Here is a 24,275-nt window from a genome sequence, read left to right on the forward strand (position 1 = left end):
GGGGGACTCCACATGGTTTGGTGTTTCGGTGCAACATAGGTTATTGGTGGCTCCTGCAATCTCACGTGTCATCAGTTTTATTACTGTAAAGGTATTGTTTTTTATTTCTAATTAAAAATTATTTTATATTTTAGAATGAACATGTTCCACCATTATTATTATAATTCCATTTTCAGGAGTGAGACTTGTATGAATCAACATACCATTGAAATTCACAGCTTCCGTGGGCACAAGAATACATAGTTTAGCATGTTGGTTTGATGTTTTATTTGATGGCAGGTGATCACATTCTTTTTATGAACGGGTCAATTTGGGTCATGTTTTCTTTTAGTTTGGGTTTATTATCTTTACTAATTAAGTTATGGATTAATTTAAGTTATTTTATAATAATTTATCGACCTACAACATTGTACAAAGATGGTTAACCACGGCTCATTGGTACAAACTACGTTGTGTGTTGTCTCAACCCATATACGTCCAACCATGCCAAGAAATAACGAGTCATCTTCACATGATTGCACAGAAGGCTCAGAGTTATACAATTAAACTAACCATGTCAGGTTAGTCACAACAACATTATAATAATCAGAATCCCCTTATTTTGTTATATAACCTTTTGTGATTTGTTTCGTGTAGCTAAAATGTGGGGTCCGGATGCTGAACAAGGCGGGATATTACAAACGTCAAGTTGCAGGCTCAATCTTAAAGAACCATATTATCGGATGTCTCAACCACAAGCCTACTCAGCAACCCATGATAAGCAGCCGGATCAATTGTTGCAGACAAATGTGGACAAAACTAAAAGTTAGATTGTTTTAGGCTTTTTTGATATATTATGTTAGGTAATCTGGATATTGTTGATGGGAATTTCAGGATAAAAAAGGTTGCTCTTTGGCGGATTTTATCTAACAACTATCTAATGATTCGAGTGACCAAATGAACTGAATGTGTTTTGAGCTGCAGAAGTCTTCCTGACTTGTGATGTTGTATGTACACGCACCCTTGAGATGTCAGGCGAGCTATTTCCACGACCGCCACTTACTCTTGTGTATTGTTTCAATGTCTGTAAATTCGTATGACTTGTTTAGTTGTTTGCACTATTTTCTATTAAAGGAAATGACTAGTAATTTAATCATAACTTCTCGAGGAAGTTTACCTTCGGTTTCAGTGAAGTTGTTGGACCACTTGTTATTTTCACAAAAAAAAAAACACAATGTAATTTACAGGACTGTCAAAATAATTGGACCGGTTAAGGCCAGGCAAAGGTTTTAGGCTAGTTTTGTCTATAAAACATGGAAATATCGACCGAACCGGACTTGGTCTTGCAGCCAATGAACAATGTTAGGTGGTGGAATGAGTGTTAGTATTTTAGTAGAATAGGATTAACCGGTCGAACAATGTAATCATAATAAACATTAAAAAAGTTAGGGATGTGTGGATTGCATGTTTGTTTTAGTTTAACAAACGAGGGTTCGGAGGCAGCACCCCCGGTTAACAGGGCTCCAAGGGGCAGCAGTCCGTGGTATGCTTTAGAAAATGAATTTTATGATAACATAATCATAAGTATTAGCGTGGAGGCAATATTAATTAAAATTTGAATTTCAAAATTAACTTGCATAAGACAGTTTCTGGAAACCCTAATTGCTGATGAGAGAAACGATCGTTTGGTTTCTCTGGTCAACACCAACACCCTGGTCCATCATTTCACAAAATCCATACTAGGTTCTTGATCTCATTCAGCGTTTTATCCAATTAAAGTGTTTACGGAACCACCAAATAAATTTTAATCTGAAAGTTTTCACACGACACTTTGAAAATCCAAGTTGAAATTCCCAAAATCCCCAACAAAAGATTAAAAGTTACTCCTTTGTTGGAAGACATCAAACGAAGAGTCTTCAAAGATATGACCAACAAATTCATGAAATTGGAGAAGATTGGATGGCAGAAGAAAATGCATTTCATGTCAATAAAACACTCCTTTCATATTTATAATTCATAGATTAATGCATTTCATATGAAGAGTGAAAATATGAGTCTTTAACTATGTACTTATTCCCTTTATTTATTGCATACAAATAAAGCACTCCTATTCATATTTATAATTCACAGGTTAATCAATATTGGAACCTTTAACTATGTATTTTTGAAGCTAAAAAATAGTTCATTTTACCTAAAGTGATCAGCTTTAAATCTTAACCATCAATGAGTTGTACTACATGATCAAACCGAAATTCCTGATACTTTCTGATCGATTTAACTTTCCACTTTGTGTGTATTGATTACTTATAGCTCAGCTCAACTGACAGCTGCAAGAGTGGGAAGTGGTTGATCAGCAATAACATCATAGCAACGCTTGCATAGTGTCGGGTGATCAAGAAACGAGCCAACTTGAGGTGAAAAATTCCAGCATCTTTCACATTTTGAACCCTCTGCACGTGACACCCTGATCCATTGTTATTTTCTCCTTGAATTTAATATTCTCCTGAATATGGTATATTTTTGTGGAGGCATCCTCCAATGTAGAAAGAATCTCAACCTGCATTTTGATCAATCAGCTTTCCAAATAACAAATAGAACAAATTACACTTTCCGCCCTAAGTTCATACAGATTTCATCCTTATAACCAAGATGTTTTTAAAAGTTCGTACATTTCATCCTTTGAACTAATGGCCGTCTATTTTAGATGTTAAATAAAGCCATGTGCCCCCCCCCCCCCCCTTCCCCCCCGAATGAGGGCAAAATGGTCCAACACAAAAGGCCATTTTGGGCACATGGTTTCATTTAACGTCTAAAATAGATGGGCGTTAGTCTAAAGGATGAACCGTGCAAACTTTTAAATACATATAAGAGAATTTATGCTATTTCTTTACTTCAAGAACAAAATCTGAAATTTGGTATAAATTCAAAAGACGAAAAGTGTAATTTGTTCTATAAATAATCGAAGTCATATGTTTCATTTGCCTCACTTATTTGTAAAAAGCTAATATTTATAAAAGAAAATTACACAAGTTCGGAACACCTAATGAAATTAGAGTGATTGGAGAAACAACAAAAACGGTGGGACTTTTAAGTAAATTTGATAAGGAAGCTTTTGCGGGTCAAATCAACGCGATTCAACCCATGTTGACCCGTACTGAAAACATGACCCATTTCAACCTAAACCCTTAATAAACATAATACCTGAGATGTTATGAATATGTGACTCAGTGAGTCACATCATTTTTAGCTCACACATATTCCTTAATCTCACACCGAGCCTATCATCAGAGCTATGAAGGTACACCTTTGCCTCCAAACTGGAAGTCTGGAACCAATTAGTTTGCCCGTGCAGGCTGTCTCCAAAGCTTATTAACCTTAGTTCTTAACTACCTTATTCACACAAATTGGTCATAAAATATTCAACCACAAAATAAACGTATTCACGTTATCAAAGTTACCTCAAGTATTTTCCCCCAAATGTCAATTTCTTCCTCGGGAAATGCAAGCCATCGTTCATTAACCGCTGGTCATTTCGACTCAGAAACAAATTTTGCCACGACAGCGTTGTCGATATTATATTCAAACGGCACATATTGCTGCACGTCTTCAGCGAGATGAGGTAGTATTGGAGCAATTACTCTCACTAGTGATAATAGATGAACCGCAAGTACTGCTTGACAACAACTTCTTGTAAAACTTGAAGCCCCCCTGAAACAAAAGCCAACAAGTCAAAGTCTAATTATGTGGATATAAAACTAAAAACCGAATTGAACTTTACATATCGTAAAAACAGTTTTACCCAACATAAAGGCGGTCTTTGGTGACATCAAAATAGAAATTTGAGAGATCACGATAGAAAAACGTTGAACGATCTGAAATGAGCACATACATTTACTATAAGTCTATAAGAGAATTAAAAATATGTATACTTTTATAATAAAATAGTAACCTTTTAAGTTTTACCTGGAATATTTTAAAGAACTGATAGCTTTCATATACATTCCCGCGGTTAATAGCAACTAACAATAACAACAACAACAACAACAACAACAACAAAAACAACAACAATAATAATAATAATAACAATAACAAATGAAAGACCGTTGGAATAGAATTAGGCATGTAAATGAACTACATGCTCAATGAATTGGTTTAGCGGGAAGATCGTTTATGTTCGTTTATTTAGTAAACGAACGAACATGAACAAAACTTTCTGTTTATTTAACTAAACAACAAACATGAACACATGCTTTGTTTGTTCATTTATCTTCACCAATGTACACATACGCTCATTGATCTATGCTCATCCGGTTATGTTCATTTATGTTCGTTAGATTACGTTTTTTTAGTTTGTTCATTTACGCTCATCTATATATTCATTCAAAATAATGATGCTCATTATAATTTATTCCGGTTATATTATTTTTTAGTCCCAACAGATTGATGTTCATGCACACTTTAATTGGTGTTTGCTCGGTTATGTTCGTTCATGTATTTTCCTCCGTTTGTGTCTGTTTACGTTCATCAACTGTTCGTCTATACTATTAACAATTGAACATAAACAAACACAAACATGCTCATGTCCTTAACAAAAAAACACGAACAAGAAAATCCCGTTCGTTTAATTGTTTGTGTTCAATAGTTTGTCCATTTAAACTTAGCGAACGAACACGAACATGTCCCGTTCGTGTTCATTCAGTTCGATTGCAAGCCTAACAAGAATGTGTTCATGGTCAATATACCTTTTGTTGCAACACTGGTCAACAAAGAACTTTGAAACCAACCCCGATGCTGATCTGAACCTTCAACATACAAATCAGCAGGAAAACAGAGGCCATTTCTGTTCTCCAAAACAGCAGCCCATGAAGAACCTGCAATCATTTATTATAGGTCACTTTTAATGTGTAATTGCATGTAAAGTCAGAAATAACACAAGAATTGCTCATGTTTAACTAGCAACTAATATAGTTATATACCTGAATCAAACCAAACATCCATTGTATCAGTTCCTTTCACATAATCCGATGCTTTATCACAATAACTTTCAGGAAGCAATTCTTCTACTGACATGTACCACCATGCATCACTGCCCTTTTGGGAAATGATTGCTGCAAATATAACAATATAAAGGTAAATTTCATTAATATAAGTTCACTTTAACATATGCAGTATGTTATTATTATTATTATTGTTATTATTATTATTATTATTATTATTTTGCATTACACTTGATATGATCGATGGTTTCTTCATTTAACAAAGGTTCCTTTGTCTCTGCATTATAAAATACTGGAATCGGGACACCCCATGTCCTCTGACGCGATATACACCAATCGGAACGGCTTGAAGTCATTGTAGAAATCCTGTTTTCTGCATGAATCACAAAATAATAATAACTATTATTTATTACTATTTATATTTATACACTTGATAATAATAATAATAATAATAACAACAACAACAACGTACCTGAGACGGAGTCCATGTAACTTGATTAATTGCACCCATAGCAGCCTCTCCAAACCCTTCAACAGATGCAAACCATTGTGCAGTTGCCCTAAAAATGGTCGGTTTCTTTGTTCTTCAGTCGTAAGGGTACTTGTGCTCTACAGTTTAAACAACAATACACGTATAAACTAGACTTTCTGATAAACCATTTCATAGAAAACAATTTGGATGAATAATGTGACTTACTGTAAGGTTCCACCATGACAATTGATAAACATTCATCCAAGTGATTAATTACAGCATTATTGCCATCACTTAACACATCAAGCCCGTTAAAGATCGCAGCTTCTTCAGTGAACTTTCCTTCATCATCTACTGTGGATTTTATAGGCAAAATGTATTTTCAGCCCGTTAAATAATCATCCTGCCCATGCCCCGGGGCTGTGTGGACAAGCCCGGTTCCTATTTCCTTTGTGATATAATCTCCACCAATCACAACAGGACATTCTTGGCCACTTATTGGGTGTGCGTATCTACATGTATATAACTAGGTTAATAAGTAATTTTATTACAAAGGAACAAAGTTGATTCAAACATCAAGACATTAGGTACCTGCAATTTTCAAGATCTGAACCTAAAACTGTAATTCTAACAAGCTTCACATTCCATTTCAAAATATACTGCAGGTGATACTAATTTAGGTTAATCACCTGAGCAGCCTCGTACTCTGGATCAAGAGTCAGATAAGGATGATCCCAGTCAGCCCATATCCAAATCTCTGTAAACAGACAGTAAAGTTAATATTATATTAATTTCTAGTATCAATAAAAGTGTATTCATGGATAACAAGTATTTGTTTAAACAAACCTTGAATAACGCCATTTGTGCCTTCACAGTTGCTTTGGCAAATTTAGCTGCTTTTGCTCTCGGTTTAATGGTGTTAGCCCCTTTCGGGCATCTTGGTCCAAGGACTGCAATACTAAGATAATTTAACTAAATAAAACCATCCACAAATTATTACTTGCCTTTCAACTCGATCGGTAGACCATGGCAATCCCAACCAGGAATATAACTAACTTTACAATTTTGAAGAAGCTGTCATAAAAGTAAAAAAGAAGCAAAATTTCATATACGCGTGAATTCAGAAATAACAGCACAAAGTGGATGTTGAAACTATACCTTATACCGGTTAATAATGTCTTTTAAAATCTTGTTTAATGCATGTCCCATATGTAAATCACCATTAGCATATGGAGGGCCATCATGAAGAATAAAGCTTCCCTATTAAAATCATAAGCAATATCAAATAAAACTATAGATATGAACTTTGTAGCATAAAAGAAAAACTTGAATAATCCTCAAAACTGACCCCATCATTCTTTTCAGAAACTTTCTTGGAAACCTGATTTTCATCCCATAATTTCTGGATTTCAGTTTCCTGTACAGCAGAATTCGCTCTCATGCCAAAACTTGTCTTAGGAAGGTCAACAGTATGTTTATACTTTCCATCTCCTTGCTTTGTTCGTAAACAATTAAATACATAAATCAGTTGCAAGTTATCATAATTGCATAGTGTTGTACATGTACATTCGTCTTTTACCGGCTACAGAGCTCAATTAAAGTTGTAATAATGTATGTACCTTTGGATTCTTTCTTGGCAGCCATCACAGGTCCACGAGACCTACGCTTTGACTGAGTGCAAAGAGCACTACTAGAATAAATATAGCAATTTGTAAAACGGAAGAGAAACGAGAGCTCGATGGCAGAACATCTTTGGAAATCAGTTATGCTAAAAGAATAAGACTTTCTAAACGATGAACAGCTTCTCAATGATAGAACCTGAACAGGACTGTAGAGAGATTAGTAAAACATGCCTTTCAACAATTTGAACAAATATCATATGTGAGCCACTAAATAAATTTTCCAAAGAAAGTTTATTAACAACAATTTGTCATAAAAAAAGAAATCAAAATCTCCTTACAACGCCCAATTATAAATTCGTAAACTTGAGTCTCATTAACTGCAGCACTCTTCAAACAGGCATTTAATCAAACAGTTGGCATGCAACTCAATTCATCATACAATTCCCACAATCCATTTAATAAGGTTTATTAACAACAACTTATCATAAAAATTGCTTAGCCCAATTGAAGGTACATTTAGAATTGAACTCTGAAACTGTGGACGCGATATATATGTATAGATACTTACGGTGTGAGAAGTTTGCATCGCCATTGCAGATGGGTTGGTTCTTTTGAAGGCTACAACTGCTTCATTTGAGCTTTGAATATTTGATTATCCAACGGTTTTGTTTGGATAATAAGTGACAAAAGCTGGCCGTTTTTTACAGGCAAAGATCGTCTTAAAAAGTAAGTTTGTTTAGGGGGTGTTTGGGTAGCTTTAAAATTTGCATATTTGCTATTTGTTTGTTGAAAAACAAAAAGTGTTTGGCAGAGCAAATCAAAAAACTTTAAAATGAAGCTTTTCAAAAATTGCTTTTGCTTTTCAAAAAGCAAAAATATAAGCAAAAAGTAAACGAGTCTGATTGTGAGCTTCATTTATCGGATTCGAGCATGCTTAAACAAGTATGTTATATCGACAACTTATTCTTTTAAATAGTATTACTTTTATTGTTAAGCAATGTGGCAAGTGATATTTCAATGGTGTAAGGTTATGTGTAGTGAAGGAGTTACAAATTGGAGCGAATTGCGACACGTGGCGTTCGGTCAGCAAAGGGTATTATTTTGTTTTTGGGGTCCTCGTCTTCGACTTCAACGGAACGATTATCCCACACGTGTTGAACAAAATCCGCCTTAAGTTGGTTATGTATCTCACTTGATGTGAACTCGTGAATGTTTTGCATTCGTTGCTCTTCTGTTGGTTCAGGAAATTGTTCTGGAACGATCCCTGGTATATAGTGTTGTCATATTGCTGCCCTTATATTCTAAAATCATATTATGCAGTATGATATACGTATACGTGGCATCGCTCATTTTTGCCATCGACCATAGACGACATGGATTTTTCACACAATGCCAACGTTTTTTTAGAACCCTGAAACACCTCTCAATATCCTTTCGCGCGGACTCTTGCTTCTTCTTAAAGTATTTTCTTTTTTCTTTGATCGGGTCTTCAAACGTTTTGACGATGATCGAGTACTCCGGATATAACCCATCTCCCAAATAGTATTCGTGACGATAGAAGGTACCGTTGGCATAAAACGGTAAAAAAAAATATGTTACAGCTTATGTAATACTCTAGCACGGGCGACGCGTTGAGAAGTTTATGTCGTTGTTGGACCCGACGGAGCTGAAGTAGGCTGACCAAATCCAAAGGTCGTTTGAACAAATGGCTTGAAGACTAACCGTTGGTACTCCATTGTCACCACGAGTGTATTGACCTCGCTATGCGGTTAGATAGTTTGCCCACTCCCAATGCATGCAATCTATACTCCCGATCATGTCGGGAAAAGAATGTTTGGTTTCGTGTACATCGTATATGCGAGTTAGGTCGTTTGAAGTTGGAATCCTCAAATAACGACCAACGTATAATTGTATTATTCCTATACAAATAAATTATTTAAAAAATATTTATATTAAAAACAATAATTAATATAAACAATTCTACTTTTACCTATGCAAAAATTCTCCAACGAGTCTCGCGCCGTTTTATCAGTCATCTTTAAATACTCGTCGTTGATGCTGGACGTGTTACCGTATGCGAGGATGCATAGAGCCGAAGTACAGTTTTGGATGACGGTGAATCCTACATATCCTCTTGCGTCGGGTTTCTTGTTGAAAATACGCATACTGCTGCTCCAAATCTCCCACGATGCGAATAAACGCCTAGACATCCAAAAACGACGTTAAAACGTAACGTCGTTAAATGTAGGTATGTCTTTGAAGTAATCCTTCATCAAACGATCGTTCGCTTCAATATGATCCCGAATGATATACGATCGCCTACGTTGCAACGAAGAGCTAGTAGAGTCAGGCACTATCTTATTGGCGACGGCCCGTATTACGCTCATGACCTTTCCCCCTCCTCCAACGCTCGTTGCTGCATCTGACGGATTCTCTGAGTCTCCTGAATTACTTGATCCCAAATGTCGGAAGAGTTCGGGGAAACCATTTTGAGAAAGTATGAAATGAAATGGTGAAGAAGTATGAAATGGTGGAAATGATTGAATTGGTTTGGTATTTATATTTGAGTTTGTTTTTAATTTTTTTTAAAACAAATTGACCGTTGGGAATGGTCTAATTTTTGAAATATTATTATTTAAATCAATAACACAGCGAGAATTAGTCCCCCCCTCCTTCTCCCCACAAATCGGCGCCAGGGGGGTGTTTGCGCCCCAACTCGCCGGGAATCGCCTTAAATGTTCGCCCACTACGTTTGGCCTAAGGTTATGTCCTTTTATGCATCCGTCTCTCGTGATGTGCGCCTTAGAGATGTATGAATATACTCGATTCTTGAAACGGAAGGCAAAATTTTTCATGCTATTTACCTTACAATATTTGGTGTATATGGAGGGCTTGGAATGATGTAGTTTAATGTGGGAAACTGGTGTAACTATGTAAGATAGTAGGGAATATAAAAGCTTTGGGTACTTCTAGGTGCGAAATAGATTTAAAAAAATGATGGATAAACATGGGAGACATGTAGGTCACTTTGTTTGTAAGATTGATGCTTTTGTTTTAACATGTAGGTCAAAAATATGTGCTCCTGTCTGGGCAGGCCTGGTTAGTATCTTGCTATACCGTTTTAGTAATCAATAATATTAATATCTTCTGTCGGTCGCCCAAAAAAGTTAATAGTTAAATTACCATGACTGGTAATATATATTGCGTTATAGTGAAAACTAATTATAAATATATTGATTTATCAACAAACAATAAACGATTCAGTCATGCCCAAGAACTAACAAGAATCCCTATTAAGAAAGCCAAGTTAAGTTTAAGTTTTGAATATTGTTTGACACCAAATCAAATGCCGAAATCTTCGCATATATTTATGAATTATTAATATAAAACGTACATACTTGTAAAATTTAGGAAACCCTAATTAGTTAATTAGCCTCATGCGCAAGTAATCATAACACCTATAAATACCACTCAATCACTTCATTCTCTCTCCATTATACACAACACACACACACAACCCTTTACACATTCGACATATTATCGATCGATGGGATTATTCGAGGGTACGATGAACCATACCAACAACTCCAATGGTTACGAATGCAAAACATGCGGGAAGAGGTTTCAAACTTATCAAGCACTCGGCGGCCATCAAGGAATCCACCGAAAGAAGGTTGATGATGAGTTCCGTGACATTAAAGTTACAACCATGTTAAGTCTGAGTATCATGAAGCCGGTGCACCGATGCAAGGTGTGTAACAAGGAGTTTGAGACCGGCCCGGCGTTGGGTGGCCACATGACACGGCACAGGCTGAGAAAAGATATGGAGATCAGCGGTGGTGGTTTGATGGTCCGGTTGGAGGCGGATGGTGAAGGGCAGTGTAAGGCGAGAAGTGAGTTGATCTTGGCGGCAAAAGAGTGGAGAATTTGTATTTGATTTTTATGTTAGAAAAATAATAATTGATTGATTGATTGTTAATTACTTAATTTCGTAAACTTTTTAAAAGGATGTATACATGCATGCATAGATATGTTTGATTTACATATATAGAGGTTTGAATATTAATGTTGGTTTGCAATTTGGTATGATGCAAGTGTTAATTATGGGTGTAAACCTGATCATGTTTAAAACCCTTGATCAGTCTTTGTATGCATTCATTCGTTGTGTTCAAGAACACCATCAATCAAACGCCAGCCTTATCATTACTTCCTAATTATCCGCGGCTCCTATATATTTTCTATCTGGATATAATCAGATTCTGTTTTGATTTTACACTAAATATTTTCTACGGATTTAATTAAAATACGTAATTTTTTTTTTTGAACGACCAACTAAGTAACGCCGGGTACTCCGTACGCGGCCCTCATTGGCTAAAGGTAGCCCGAGCAGGCCACTAGTCCGGACGGACGGAGCCCATAGCGGTCCACCTATTGAGGGATTCCATAGTTGAAATATTTACCAAATCTAATTAAAATAAAAAACAAATTTCAAATAAATATAGAAAAAAGCCCCTGGTAACGCTACTAAAGTCGGTCGTGGAAACCTCCCATAGAATTCCAATTTCTTGTTTCCTTATTTCTTCTTTTCTTTACACGTATCTTTTCCTTGTAAGTGCATTATGGGTCGTTAGTTAATTATCTCAAAACGACTGTTGGCTTGTAAGTTTATTTTTTCTTTTATTAATGTTTAAATAATTGTGTTAGCTCGTCGAGCCATGAGCTAGCTCAAGTTTCGTTCGAGTCGAGCTCGAGCTCAGTGTTTAAATAATTGGGTTTACATGGCCCTGATACGGCAACAGAAGCATAATTTAGTCTCTGGTAAACTGTCAATACGGATCTCTGCTTGGTTTTACATGGTCATGACAGATAAGAATTAATTATGTTTATGTTATAAGTTGTGATAGCTTATATATTAAGGATGTATTGTAATAACAAAAACAAATTTGAATCCATAAAAACTCTTTATTAAACTTGTTTAACCGCACATTGAAAGGAAAAAAAAAACACTTTTACTTGTAACCCTTTACCGGCATTATTTAAACGAATTGTGTTCCTTTGTTTTGTATTTTTCAAACATGCTTGTGTTTGGTTACAAATCAAACAACATTCGTTTTAAACAAAACTTAAATTGTGGTTACGTGTCTTTTAAAATCTACATATATGTTCTTTGATGAAATGGTGATTGCGTCTTTGTAGTATTGTCTGCTCATCCCTGCATACATCATTATATTATACGGTGTACACCGGACAAAGTGACGATAGTTATATTTATACACAAAACAGTACCTAAAATTAATAATCATATATCATTTCAATCGCTAAAGATCAAAAAGCCATTTGATCATCTTGTCAACATTACAAATCCGAAGACCAAACATTCGCCTAAATACACAACCTACATCCAAGAGACCAATGACTGTTACCAACAAGCTTCACGCGATAACTGTACTCTGGAAAATATGTGTCTCTACGTTCCCTGCCACGGTTAATAATATCTCGTGCTTCGCTCGCCGCCTCAAATGATGAAACTTCATCACATCTATCATCTTCATTCACTTGATCCAGACAAACGAAACCCGTTATTCCACAATCCAGATCCATAACATCATGTTTATAAATCGGGTGGTTGTCAACAAGCCACACAGGGTTAGCCACATGTCGGTTATAACCACCATAACTAGCAATCCGTTGTTGTATAAACCGACATCTGCGGACCACGAACCCCCTTGACAGATCACCACTCGCATGAGTTAGTGCAATTATGCAACTATCCCACACCGAAGAACCGAGTGAACTCGTGATCAAACTTAAAATGTCTGAATCATTAACGTCTCGTGTGTCTAATCTATCAACATATAAAACAACATCCGGGGTGTGTTTTCGTGTGAATCTTTTTATATAAGTAAGAACTTTTAGGTTATATGATCGGTCAGAGGAAGAGCATTTGAGGCCCGGTGTGTCAATCACTCTAAGTTGGATCCCGTCTACATTCCCGGTATATTCTTGTATGGTAGTTGAACTTGGGTCAAACGCGCTTGTGACTGCTTTGTTTTCACCGAAGATGGAGTTTATAGTAGCACTTTTGCCTACACCAGTTTTTCCTATAGCTAAAACAGTCAAGTCAAAGTTATAGTTACCGCCTTCTCGGTTGACTTCCGTGGTCAACTTTTCGTTGAGGGCAAGCCTTAAGAACTTTGCACGTACACGTTGCATTTTCGTTAGCATTTGTTCACCGTCTGAATTTGAGATGATTTGCTTATCGACTATTTCTGAATCAATGCCCGGTTCATCTGACTCTGAAAGTTTTGATACAATTTCAGTCTCATTTTTTGAACTTGATACGGTTTGTGCTTCGGTTCTTTCCAAATCAAAGCTCGTTGCATCCGACTCAGAAACCTCATTCAAACACTCAACTTTACATCCCTCGTTTTCAACAGATTCGGTTGTAACAGAACTCAAATGTTTAATCCCACTGTCTGACTGTGAAACATTATGTGTATCGGTTCTTTCCAAGTCAAAGCTCGGTTCATCAGATTCAGAAAGTTTTGTTACAATTTCAATCTCGTTGTTTGAACTGAAAGTTTCCAAATTAAAGCTCGATGCATCCGACTCAGAAAGCTTCGAAACCTCATTTAAACACTCCACTTTACACCCTTCATTTTCAACCGATTCAGTTGCAACAGCATTTAAATTTTCAACCTCACTGTTTGAATTTGAAACAATTTGTGCATCCATCCTTTCCAAGTCAAACCTCGATGCATCCGGCTCAGAAAGCTTCACAACCTCATTCAAACACTCGCCTTCATTTTCAACCGATTCGGTTAGAACAGAATTTAAATGTTCAATCTCACTGTCTGAACTTGAAACAACATGAGCATCGAGTCTTTCTTCAAAGCTCGATGCGTCCGACTCAGAAAGCTTCATAACCTCATTCAAGCACTCAACTTTACAACCCTCGATTTCAACCGATTCAGTTGAAACAAAATTCAGATTCTCAATTCCAATTACCTCACCAGGGACCTGCAACTCATCATTTACATTATCATCTTCTTCATCACCGTTAAAGCTTCTAACTTTAGGGGCCAGAGTAACCTTCTGCACCGTCCCATCCGCCGGAATCCAACCAGAATCCCGACAACCATCGATATAATCACCGTCACTGTCACAATCTCGGGACAACGGCGCGATTGGCACACTCGATCCGCCACCAAAACCACCACTACTAGTTTCTCCACATGGGTTTTTCACAAAAGGTCTAAAACTGGTGAAATCACTTTCTTTCACATAATTATCATCTGGGTATTTCACAAAAGGCCTAATAATCAAAGACTCTTCAACACGAGACCTTTGAATGACAATTTCCTCATCTGGGTATGCTTCAAAAATGCTAGTATGTTCATCACCAAAGCTGCTAATATCAATACTACTGCTAGTGCTGTTAAAACTAGTGGTTGTTGAGTAAGTATGAGTGGTACTGTTAATGGGTGGTAAATAATCTAAGTCGTCATCTGAATCGATAGTAAGGGGAGCTTTAATGGGTACGGAATAACCTGGTAATTGTGTTGAAGCCGATTCCATGGCGGTTGATTGAAGAAGATGTAAAGATTGGATTTTGGAGGGGTGTGTTTGTCATGTAATGATTTTAGGGTTTTGAATTTGGGAGTTGGTGGTGTTTGCGACCGAGGAGGAGTTATGTTTTGTCTGATTTGGTTTGGATAACGAGAAAGGGCTTTGCTTACTTTTTTGTCTTGCTTTGTTTATAATTTGTTAATAATGCATATTTAGCTTCCATAATTTTAGTTGTATATCTACTCATCATTAACAACAAAAATTGCAAATTTGTTCATTTTGATTTATTTTATTTTATTTGACCATGTGTAGTGGACGGAGCCTCTATGGGAGCATTGTGCGACATGTGACGTCACATCAGCATAGGGTTTTTTTTTTGCTAGGATAGATGTAGTGGATGAAACTTCTTCAAATCAATACCCTATTTTTATTTTTTTTATTATTATATATTATTAACAAAATAAACAAAAAACAAACTCACCAATCACATTCCACCATGCCCCCCCTCCAAAGCGCCCCGGAGACGGTGTTCCCGACGCTTTGGGGGCTTTTTGTGTGGGAAAGCACCCTACTACACAAGGTCTTAGCAACTCTTCATAACTTCATATAGTGAGCATCTTACTCTTAAATTTCTCATTCCTAACTTGTTAAATGCATATTTATCTAATTCATAATTTTAATTGTATATTTACCCATCCTAAATTGAAAAAAAAAATTCAAATGCACTCACTTTGTTAAAAAATTTTAGCTAGCTATGAATATAACAAATTTATTTGATAAACATTATATAAATTTGTATAAGTTCAAAAATATACAACTAAACCGATTAAGGCCTGATTCTCATTTCTACGACTCGGTCATGTTTTAACAACATTTGTTAAAACTATAACATGCAAATAGAGAAAAAAATAAGGTTCCACTGAAATATAATTTATATTGAATTTAAGTCGAATACATGGATTGCAAATAAATATTTAAATTAAGAAAAAAAATTGGTTTGACCGGAGAAGGGCATATCTAACATAGATTGAGGGGTCGTCAGCGCCACCCTTCAACTCTCTTAGCGATATTTTTTTGCAATTTTTTTTCTTCTTCGTTTTAAGAATTGGATACCCTTGAACAAATTTTTTTAAACTTATGCCACCTCTCAACTTTTCCTCTAGATCCGTCATTGGATCGGAGTCTATATCTATATATACTAGTCAGTTGCCCGCGCGATGCAGCGGTGTATGCGCAATCGTAACCGGTGTTAGTACGTTTGTAACCTCGCAACGGTATGTGCGTAACCCGAAGGTGATATGCATTTAACGTGGCTTCGGACGTGTAACCAGTGCCAGTAAGCTTGCCACATAATGCCTATACGCGAGCAACCCGGTATGTATAAACAATGTCATCCACGTAACTAATTCTTGAACGCGCGTAAATGGTGGCGACAACAGGTCCGTTTTGACGGACCTGTTCTGACCCGAAAATGTTTTAACCGGAAGCCCGTTTTGACATGAACCCTTTCGATCTAAACTCATCCTAACATGAACTAAATTAACCCTTTTGTTATTAACCAGTTCCAGCCCTAACCCTTTCCAACACCATTAGCCGAACCTGACCGACCTGTTGTCGGTAATAACTGATCACGTAACATGTTAGTTTTTAAAAATTAATAAACTATAGCAATACTATACTCAAATTAAAGAGAACAAAATACTCGTTTTTATGGTGTAATTTTTTAGAAAAAATATTAACGTGTGAAAAAGTTACGGACATTAAAAAGTTGCGGGGTAGGTGGTTTATAATTAGGGGAAAATGTGTAACTATTTAATATATTAACAAAACTTGATTGAAGTTGAAGGACCATTATTGTATATTATTTTGAAATATGCAAAGACTATTTTACCCTTAAATTATTAAATTTATATAACTTGTACTAAATGCAATAAGAGTGGTACCTTTTAAAATTTAGGGGGTCCCTCACTCCTATATTATATATAGTATAGATATAGATATAGATATAGATATGACTTGTACATTGAATGTATTAGTGACTTGTACATTATAAGTAATATCTCATTATTAAACAAAGTTTACGTCAAAACGTCAACAAAAATAAGCACATCGAAAACGTAAGTTCGGTTTTTTTTTTAAAATCACAATATATTTAATGATATAGAAGTAAACAAAAATAATGATAAACTTTGTCAATTATATAATGAAAGATGAGGGATCAAAGTTGTACTTGTTATTTTTATTTACAAATAGGTGACTAAAGTTAAAGGGCTATTACTGTAACTTTTTTAATATACGGTTTATTTTATTGTGTCAAAAGACCACTATGTCCCCTTAACTACCTTTAGACATGCATTAAGTGTTGTAATTTGTGTAATACAATTTGTACCTCTTAAAATTTAAGAGGTCATTGACTCCTCTATTATATATAGTAGCCATATAGACTCTGATCCAATGACGGATCTAGAGGAAAAGTTGAGAGGTGGCATAAGTTAACGTCTTACTAATTAGTTTTCTGTCTATCGCAAGCTTTTAAAATAACAACAATCATAAAGTAAACGATAACAATCATCAAAATGAAAATACAAATGCAAAAGTTTTAATCCATAATGATACCACAAATTAATTCCGGAAAACAACCCAAAATCGACATAACAATATCCAAATATTAAAAGCAAATGCCAAAGTTTTGGTTAGTTCCTTAAAGGTTTTTTGTACTCTTTCCCGTCCCCGTTTACTTGTTGATGTTTGATTTTGAGATGTGTTTTTGCACGTGTTTTTGTTAATGTCCATACTCACCACATCACATCTTTTTTAGCTCATCATTTGGTTTAATTTGATTCTTTCTTGGTCTTTCAGGAGGGCGTTTGATAATAGGTGCATATATCTTCTCCTATTTATCCATTGCTCTTTTGTAGGCATGGGAGCAACTTCTAAATTTAACTTTATCTATAGTGTAGTGAAGTAAAAATCAACAAATCTATCATAGTCTGCATCCCTTATGATAGCAATAAAAGCGGTTGCATGCACACATGAAATACCTTTTACTTGCCAAACCCAACAAGTGCATTTCGCTCATCAAGTACGACCTCCAAACGCTTTCCCGCGTGTTTTACTTCAGCTCTATTTTTACAACTTCTTCATACTTCATATTCATCCAAATTCTATATACAACAAAAAATATTAAAACATGATTTATATTTTAAATAACTAGCACAGTCATATTCTAAATGGATGTACATTGATTAGACCTAACGTAGTGGGGCTTCATGGGCCTCGAAAGCGCCCCATAACGCCGGGAACATCGCCCCTCGGAGCGCTATGGACGCTTTATAATTTTATTTTTTATAAATAATAATAATAATAATAATAATAATAAGATAATGATTGCTGGGCTTCATCCACCACACCCTTTTAGCCAATAGACCCATATGCTAACGTGACGTTACATGTCGCACAACGCTCACAAAGAGACTTCATTCACTACACATGGTCAATTTGTCGCTATTAAGTGAAAGATATTAAAATACAACTATTAAGTCAAGATATTAAAGTGCTATTTTCACTTCAGCTCGATTTATGCACATATTCGAATTAGTATTTTATTGATTCAAAAATATATATTAAGAAAGTTCAAACATATATATAATCTAAAATATACAAAAGGAAGAGAAGTTAACGTACAAATGAAATTAATATGCTAAACTTAAGAATCAAGTAGAGTAATTATATATATAAGTAGAGTAATTATGTAATTACATCATAGAGTAAAATTACCATGTGAAATTATCGTTTTTCTTGAAATATTAGTATACCCTCTACAAGAATTTAGACACTCTTTATATGATGGTGTGGAATTTCCGTAAAAAAACATTTAACACTCTACATCACTTGTAGTCTGTATGTTGAATTTGGCTGAGAACTCATATGATTGTATGAAAATATAACCTCTTTACGATTGTATGAATATTATTATCAAAAACCAAATTCCCACTTATACACACTTATCCTCAGTTTACGCAATGACGCGATATACTATATTGGGTATTATTTAACATGATACAAGATTCCGTCAATTATTTGATTCGACACAAGATTATACCGAACGTAATATATAAACATTGAGCGATAAGATTTTTTCATTTTGATGAGTATCGATGAAACTCCGTAGTTAACTAACAAAAATAGCGTGAGCGATGTCGATTTTTGACGATAATAGTGGCGAATTCTATAACAACATATCAGTGTTTTCAACCTATTGGTGACACAATTCTAAGTCCTACATGATGGTATATAGTCAAAGTGGGGTTGTCACTTAAACCTAAAACCCGGCTTGAGAAAATCAGAACCCGAACTAAACCGACCTGAAAAATCTGAACCCGAGAAAAGGCTAACCCGAACCCAAACCGAAGTAATTCAGGTTGAATCTTGGGTTTGATTTATAGGTTTCGGGTTAACCCGAATAAACTATTACTTTTATAAATATGATATTGTTATTATGTATGCATATCATATACCAAACACTCTACTACACATTCCACTTGTTCCTATTCAATCTATTATGGTTGATCGACTATTTATTGTTTATATATATTTTCTATTTATGGCTAATAACAACCTTAATTGAAAAATATGTTGCTTTACAGGTCATGCTTATTTATTATTTGACTGTTATATCTACTATTATAATAAACAAAAATGATGGTTGAACCACATTACCCCTAATTGATCTAACATTTTGCCATGTGGCACTCTATCTTTGAAGCTTTAGGTCATAAATATTTCTAATTAAATTAAAATAAAGAAACTAAAATCTTTCATATACACAACTAATTAACTAAATGTATTCCTTGACTTTTAATATTTGATTATAGAATTAGTCGTCAACTAATCATAATAGTTGTTTTGAATTCTTTCTTCTACAAAAACAAAATTTTATTATAAATTAATAATTAGTGATTTCCTTTAAGTTACGTATTACTAATTACGTGGACAACTAATATACAATAGCTATTAGTTACCGTAAAATTTGTTTATTTCCATTATTCCTTCAGCAACAATTACGAAAACTAAATTTTTTGGTCTCCTTCATTCCTTAGTACTAAACACCTTTATTTGATAGTGCTCGTACTCACAAACACACCTGAGGAGTCTTTCTTAGCTCTGCTCATCTTCAATCAATTTACCTTAATTACAACAAGTCCTACATCCAATTATGCATTTTATATTGTGCATCATATATTAATATTGTATTCTTCGCACTTTTAAGCATATGTGAATTACATGCATATCAACTAGGTGTCTTCTTGGCTGCCTTTAAAACCATTAAACCGGTCAAACTTACCATCTTGAAATGAAATTCGCCTTTAAATAAGTTGTTTATGTTTATATAGTGTTATACATATATTATATACTTGGGTTATAAACGTCATATTACACGTGGTTTGTATATAAAATTTGTATGTACCTATTGGATAACTTTTTTATAGCTCCCCTAAAAAACATGCATAAAACATTTTATTATTCCATAACTAGATACATATATATAAAATAAAAACTAATTAGGCGTTAAACTAGAATATTAAAATGAAGTTGTTTTTTATAAAAAACGATCGTTCGTCACCAATACAATAAACATAACGGTGGTATCCCACTAAAAATTGTGTAAAATCATGATCAGCAGTTTGGTTTACGATTTTTATAATTATGGGTCGTATAAACCAAACCAGATTGTGGGAGGTGGTTGGTCAATTTTAGTTTTCTTCATGTTGTTTACGCTTTAAATTTATCGTTAATGTTATTTTATACTTCTTCTATCATTCATATGATTCCTTTTTATAAAGAGTTAATGGCCATTTTCGTCCCTGTGGTTTGCTACTTTCGCCACTTCAGTCCAAAGTTTGAAATTTTGTCAATTTAGTCCTCAAAGTTTTAAAGATTAGCCAATTACGTCCTATCTGTCTAACGGCATCCGGCTTTGCCGTTACTTTAAGGGTATTTTTGTCTTTCTTCTTTTTATTTTGAGTTAATGGTCATTTTCGTCCCTGTGGTTTGATACTTTTGTCACTTCAGTCCAAAATTTGAAACTTTATCAATTTAATGTTCAATTTTTTTTCTTTTTGTCTATAACCCTGAAAAGGATAATCCAAGCCCAAAACCAGCGATCATCAACCAAGCAGGTCTGCATTTACACTGTCGACAACAGTAATCATATCCCCAGCCCTCGTATTTAGTTTCTAAACGTTTCCTAACCTCTACCCCATGGTGGAATTTAACGGTAAAGTGGTCAAGACAATTTTCTGAATCCGGAACAAACTAAAACTCGTTTCTTTGATGAATGCATAATAATTAGGGTTTAGAGATTAACATATCATAGCGAACATTTGGGTCGAAATCAACATATGAGTCGAAATCAACTTTTATACATTAATCAAAGAAACAATTTTTAGTTTTTTCTGTATAATTCGGTTTCAAGGAGTTGCCTTGACCACTTTACCGTTGAATTCCACCATGAGGGAGAGTTTAGGAAACGTCTAGAAACTAAATACGGAGGGCATATGATTAATGTTGTCGACAGAGTAATGCAGACCTGTTTGGCTGATGCTCAATGGTGTTGGGCTTGGATTATCCTCTTTAGAGTTATAGACAAGAAAAATAAAAAAAAACTGAATTGAACTGGACATTAAATTAACAAAATTTCAAACTTTGGACTGAAGTGGCAAAAATATTAAACCACAGGGACGAAAATGACCATTAACTCAAAATAAAAGGAAGAAAGACAAAAATACCCTTAAACTAACGGCAAAGTCGGATGCTGTTAGACAGATAGGACGTAATTGGCTAATCTTTAAAACTTTGAGGACTAAATTGACAAAATTTCAAACGTTGGACTGAAGTGGCGAAAGTAGCAAACCACAGGGACGAAAATGGCCATTAACTCTTTTATAAATGTATTTATTTTGTCAAATGATAACGCGATGTCTAAAAGATCAAAAGCTCACCTTATCTTCGGAGAATGATGTTTCTAACAGTAGTTATACAACAAAGTATCATTCTTTTACTTGCTTATATTTAAATTTTATGGGATGTGTGTTTATTTTATATTACAACTAACATATAAAATTATACCTATTTGTTTAATGTTTCAGTTGATGCATCTACAGGTCTGTGTCATACATTTCAAATGGTATTCCATTATTATTTAATTTAACTTGAATTTTAATTTGAAAAATAACAATAGAAAATTAAATCTACCAAACACATTTATTTTAATTCCATCTAAACAGTTATCTTTCTTACAGTCTTTAATACGAACAATGCCTATTTCGGTGTCACTGAAAAAAGAAAACAATGAAAACTCATCCTTAATAAACAGAAACATGGTTATGCCACTTACACCTAATTGGACAATCTTTGTGTCACTTGGCACTCAAGGTTCCAAATAAAACTATATCTCATATCATATTGCTCCAATGAGAAATCAATAAGAAAACTAACATTTATAAAAACAAAGTAGTGCATCCAACTTATTGTTATCATTAACTAGTGCATAAACTATTGTGTACAACTAATCAATTTTAAAAATATTTAATGGTATCCCGATTGTTGTTTTTTTTGTTCTTTTTGCGGTTTCAAAACTGGTTTGCGAACAACCAACCATTTTTTTTATTATTATTGTTTATTTATTTGTCGGTTGAATGACCAATATTGTTCAGTTTCTAAACATTGATTTTATCTCAAATGGGTTAATTAAAGTATTAAATAAGTTGAATTTTATATCTAACAAAAACCAAAAAGAAATATTTGAATATTTATGAATTTTCGACATGTATATATATTTTTCATGATGCTTAATATGTAATTTAATATACCGCATAATACATAATTATATAAACAGTTTAACATATTTTTTTGTATTTCTTATAATGCCGTCGTTTGAATAAATTTATTGCAACACGGGTATGCAACCTAGTTAACATATAAAGAGGAATATGTTGCTTTAGTTTTCACATTATACTTTTTTTTTCTTAGATACTCGATACCTGATTAACCCAACCCAAAAGAACCCAAACCCAAATAACCTGAACCCGAAAAAACTGTGAGAAACTTGGATTGGGGTTCGGGTCTAAAATTAAAACGTTGAAACCCGAAAAACCCGAAACCCAAAAAACAAACTCGAGGAGGTTCTCTGGAGGAGTAGGGTATATATCCTTGAAATTTGCATTCAATTGTTTGCATTCTTGGTTGAATGCTACAGATAAACTACACATAGGAGGTTCTTTGGATGAGTAAGAATAACAATTGCAATAGTAAACAACATTTCATCTACTCTAGTATTTATTCCTCACGCTGAGCGAGCTTTTAAGACCAAAATCATGATCCCTGAAAGAACAAACTCTATCTTCATCTATCTTTCCCATCCCAACGCTTCCGCTTCGTAGTACAGCTTTCCTGGATGCAGACGCTAGTAGTTGGCGGCGGTGGTGTTGATTCAAGTACATTTTCAGTTCTGATTCCGCCATGTTAACGTTTGTGTCTCCGTTGCATGTCCCGGTGGTGGAAATAGATCTAACAAGGGCACTTACCGGGGCTTGGTCATTATCCAATAGCATACTTGTGCTGAAACTCCTAGGTAACCTGTTACACTTGGAGTTGACTTCAGTGACCGAGTAAGGCTTGTTGTAGGCAGTGGTGAAGTTGTTGACGCCTTTAACGTAAAGATCGAGTGCTTTCGATATAACTCTTATGGGCGTTTTAATGATCGTAAATACGGTCATTGGCTTCTTGTGACTCCTCATGATCTTAACTCCTGATTTGAGTTTTCTTTTAGGGAATTGATTAAGCTATGAATGAGAAGAAATAACTTATGGGTAGTTATATATAGGGGGTGACTGATTGGATATACATTTAGTCATCATCAAGATTGGAGGCTCACTTTTAGGTACTCTATTTTTAATAATCTTTCACATGGACATATGTAGTTGATTTATTTGACCCTTCCGAATAAGCAAGAACACCTAATATGACTTTTAGCTAAATAATATTTTTAGGAACCAACTTGGTCATTCAATCTCCGACTACAAACAAAAGTGATGTTTCAAAGAAACTTCGAATCGAGTTTGTCGCTGTCTTTGAGGAAATTACGTATCAGAATTCATGTTTAAACGTGCAAAAATACACAAACATGTATGTCGTCAACAGTTATATCCTTCTGTGGTTTACGGGGTTGGAGGTTTCCTTTTTAAGTTATTTTATTTTAGTATCATATTTTTGAAATAGCTTTTTAAAATAATATACACACTCAGACGCAGACAGTGAGACAGTTAAAATGAAATACAATTTATTATGTTTATTTATTCATACGGTATTAAAAGTTAAATAGTTTATTATAACAAATAATATGGCTATGAGGTAGTGTATGAATGTCATCGTCTTCTCAAATTGACATTGAAGTTTTAGTTGTTTTTAACGTTGATTAGAAAACTGTTGACTAGGCAAAACCCTTAAAGGGGGCTAGTCACATATTTTTTAGGGGTCTAAATAAATTTTACGTAAAACCGGGACATGAATGGTTTTTGACCTTATTCTATTATAAAATAAAATATGAGTGAATCCACCCCTCTTGTTCAAGAAATA

General features: G+C 34.7%; 1 protein-coding gene and 1 pseudogene across 2 annotated transcripts; both read right to left on the reverse strand.

Moving 5' to 3' along the window:
• Positions 1-2,011: 2,011 nt before the first annotated feature.
• On the reverse strand, positions 2,012-7,662 carry LOC143571150 (isoleucine--tRNA ligase, chloroplastic/mitochondrial-like; annotated as a pseudogene).
• A 4,754-nt stretch (positions 7,663-12,416) lies between these two features.
• On the reverse strand, positions 12,417-14,824 carry LOC143571155 (uncharacterized). 2 transcript variants are annotated; one of them, XM_077056655.1, is made up of 2 exons: positions 13,998-14,824; positions 12,417-13,853 (listed from the first exon to the last, which is right to left on the reverse strand). In XM_077056655.1, exons 1-2 carry the CDS (start codon positions 14,646-14,648, stop codon positions 12,453-12,455), a joined length of 2,052 nt encoding a protein of 683 aa, XP_076912770.1. In that variant the 5' UTR covers positions 14,649-14,824; the 3' UTR covers positions 12,417-12,452. The 2 variants fall into 2 exon arrangements, with proteins under 2 accessions (XP_076912770.1, XP_076912769.1); XM_077056654.1 differs by having other exon boundaries at positions 12,417-14,824.
• Positions 14,825-24,275: the final 9,451 nt, after the last annotated feature.

Source organism: Bidens hawaiensis, unplaced genomic scaffold (assembly GCF_021521415.1).
Source record: "Bidens hawaiensis isolate Kalapana, Puna unplaced genomic scaffold, B.hawaiensis_p1.1 tig00025204_1, whole genome shotgun sequence".
Classification (NCBI taxonomy): domain Eukaryota; kingdom Viridiplantae; phylum Streptophyta; class Magnoliopsida; order Asterales; family Asteraceae; genus Bidens; species Bidens hawaiensis.

Excerpts from the sequence above, each read along its gene's own strand:
- LOC143571155 (XM_077056654.1), bottom strand. The coding sequence starts at position 14,648 with ATGGAATCGGCTTCAACACAATTACCAGGTTATTCCGTACCCATTAAA.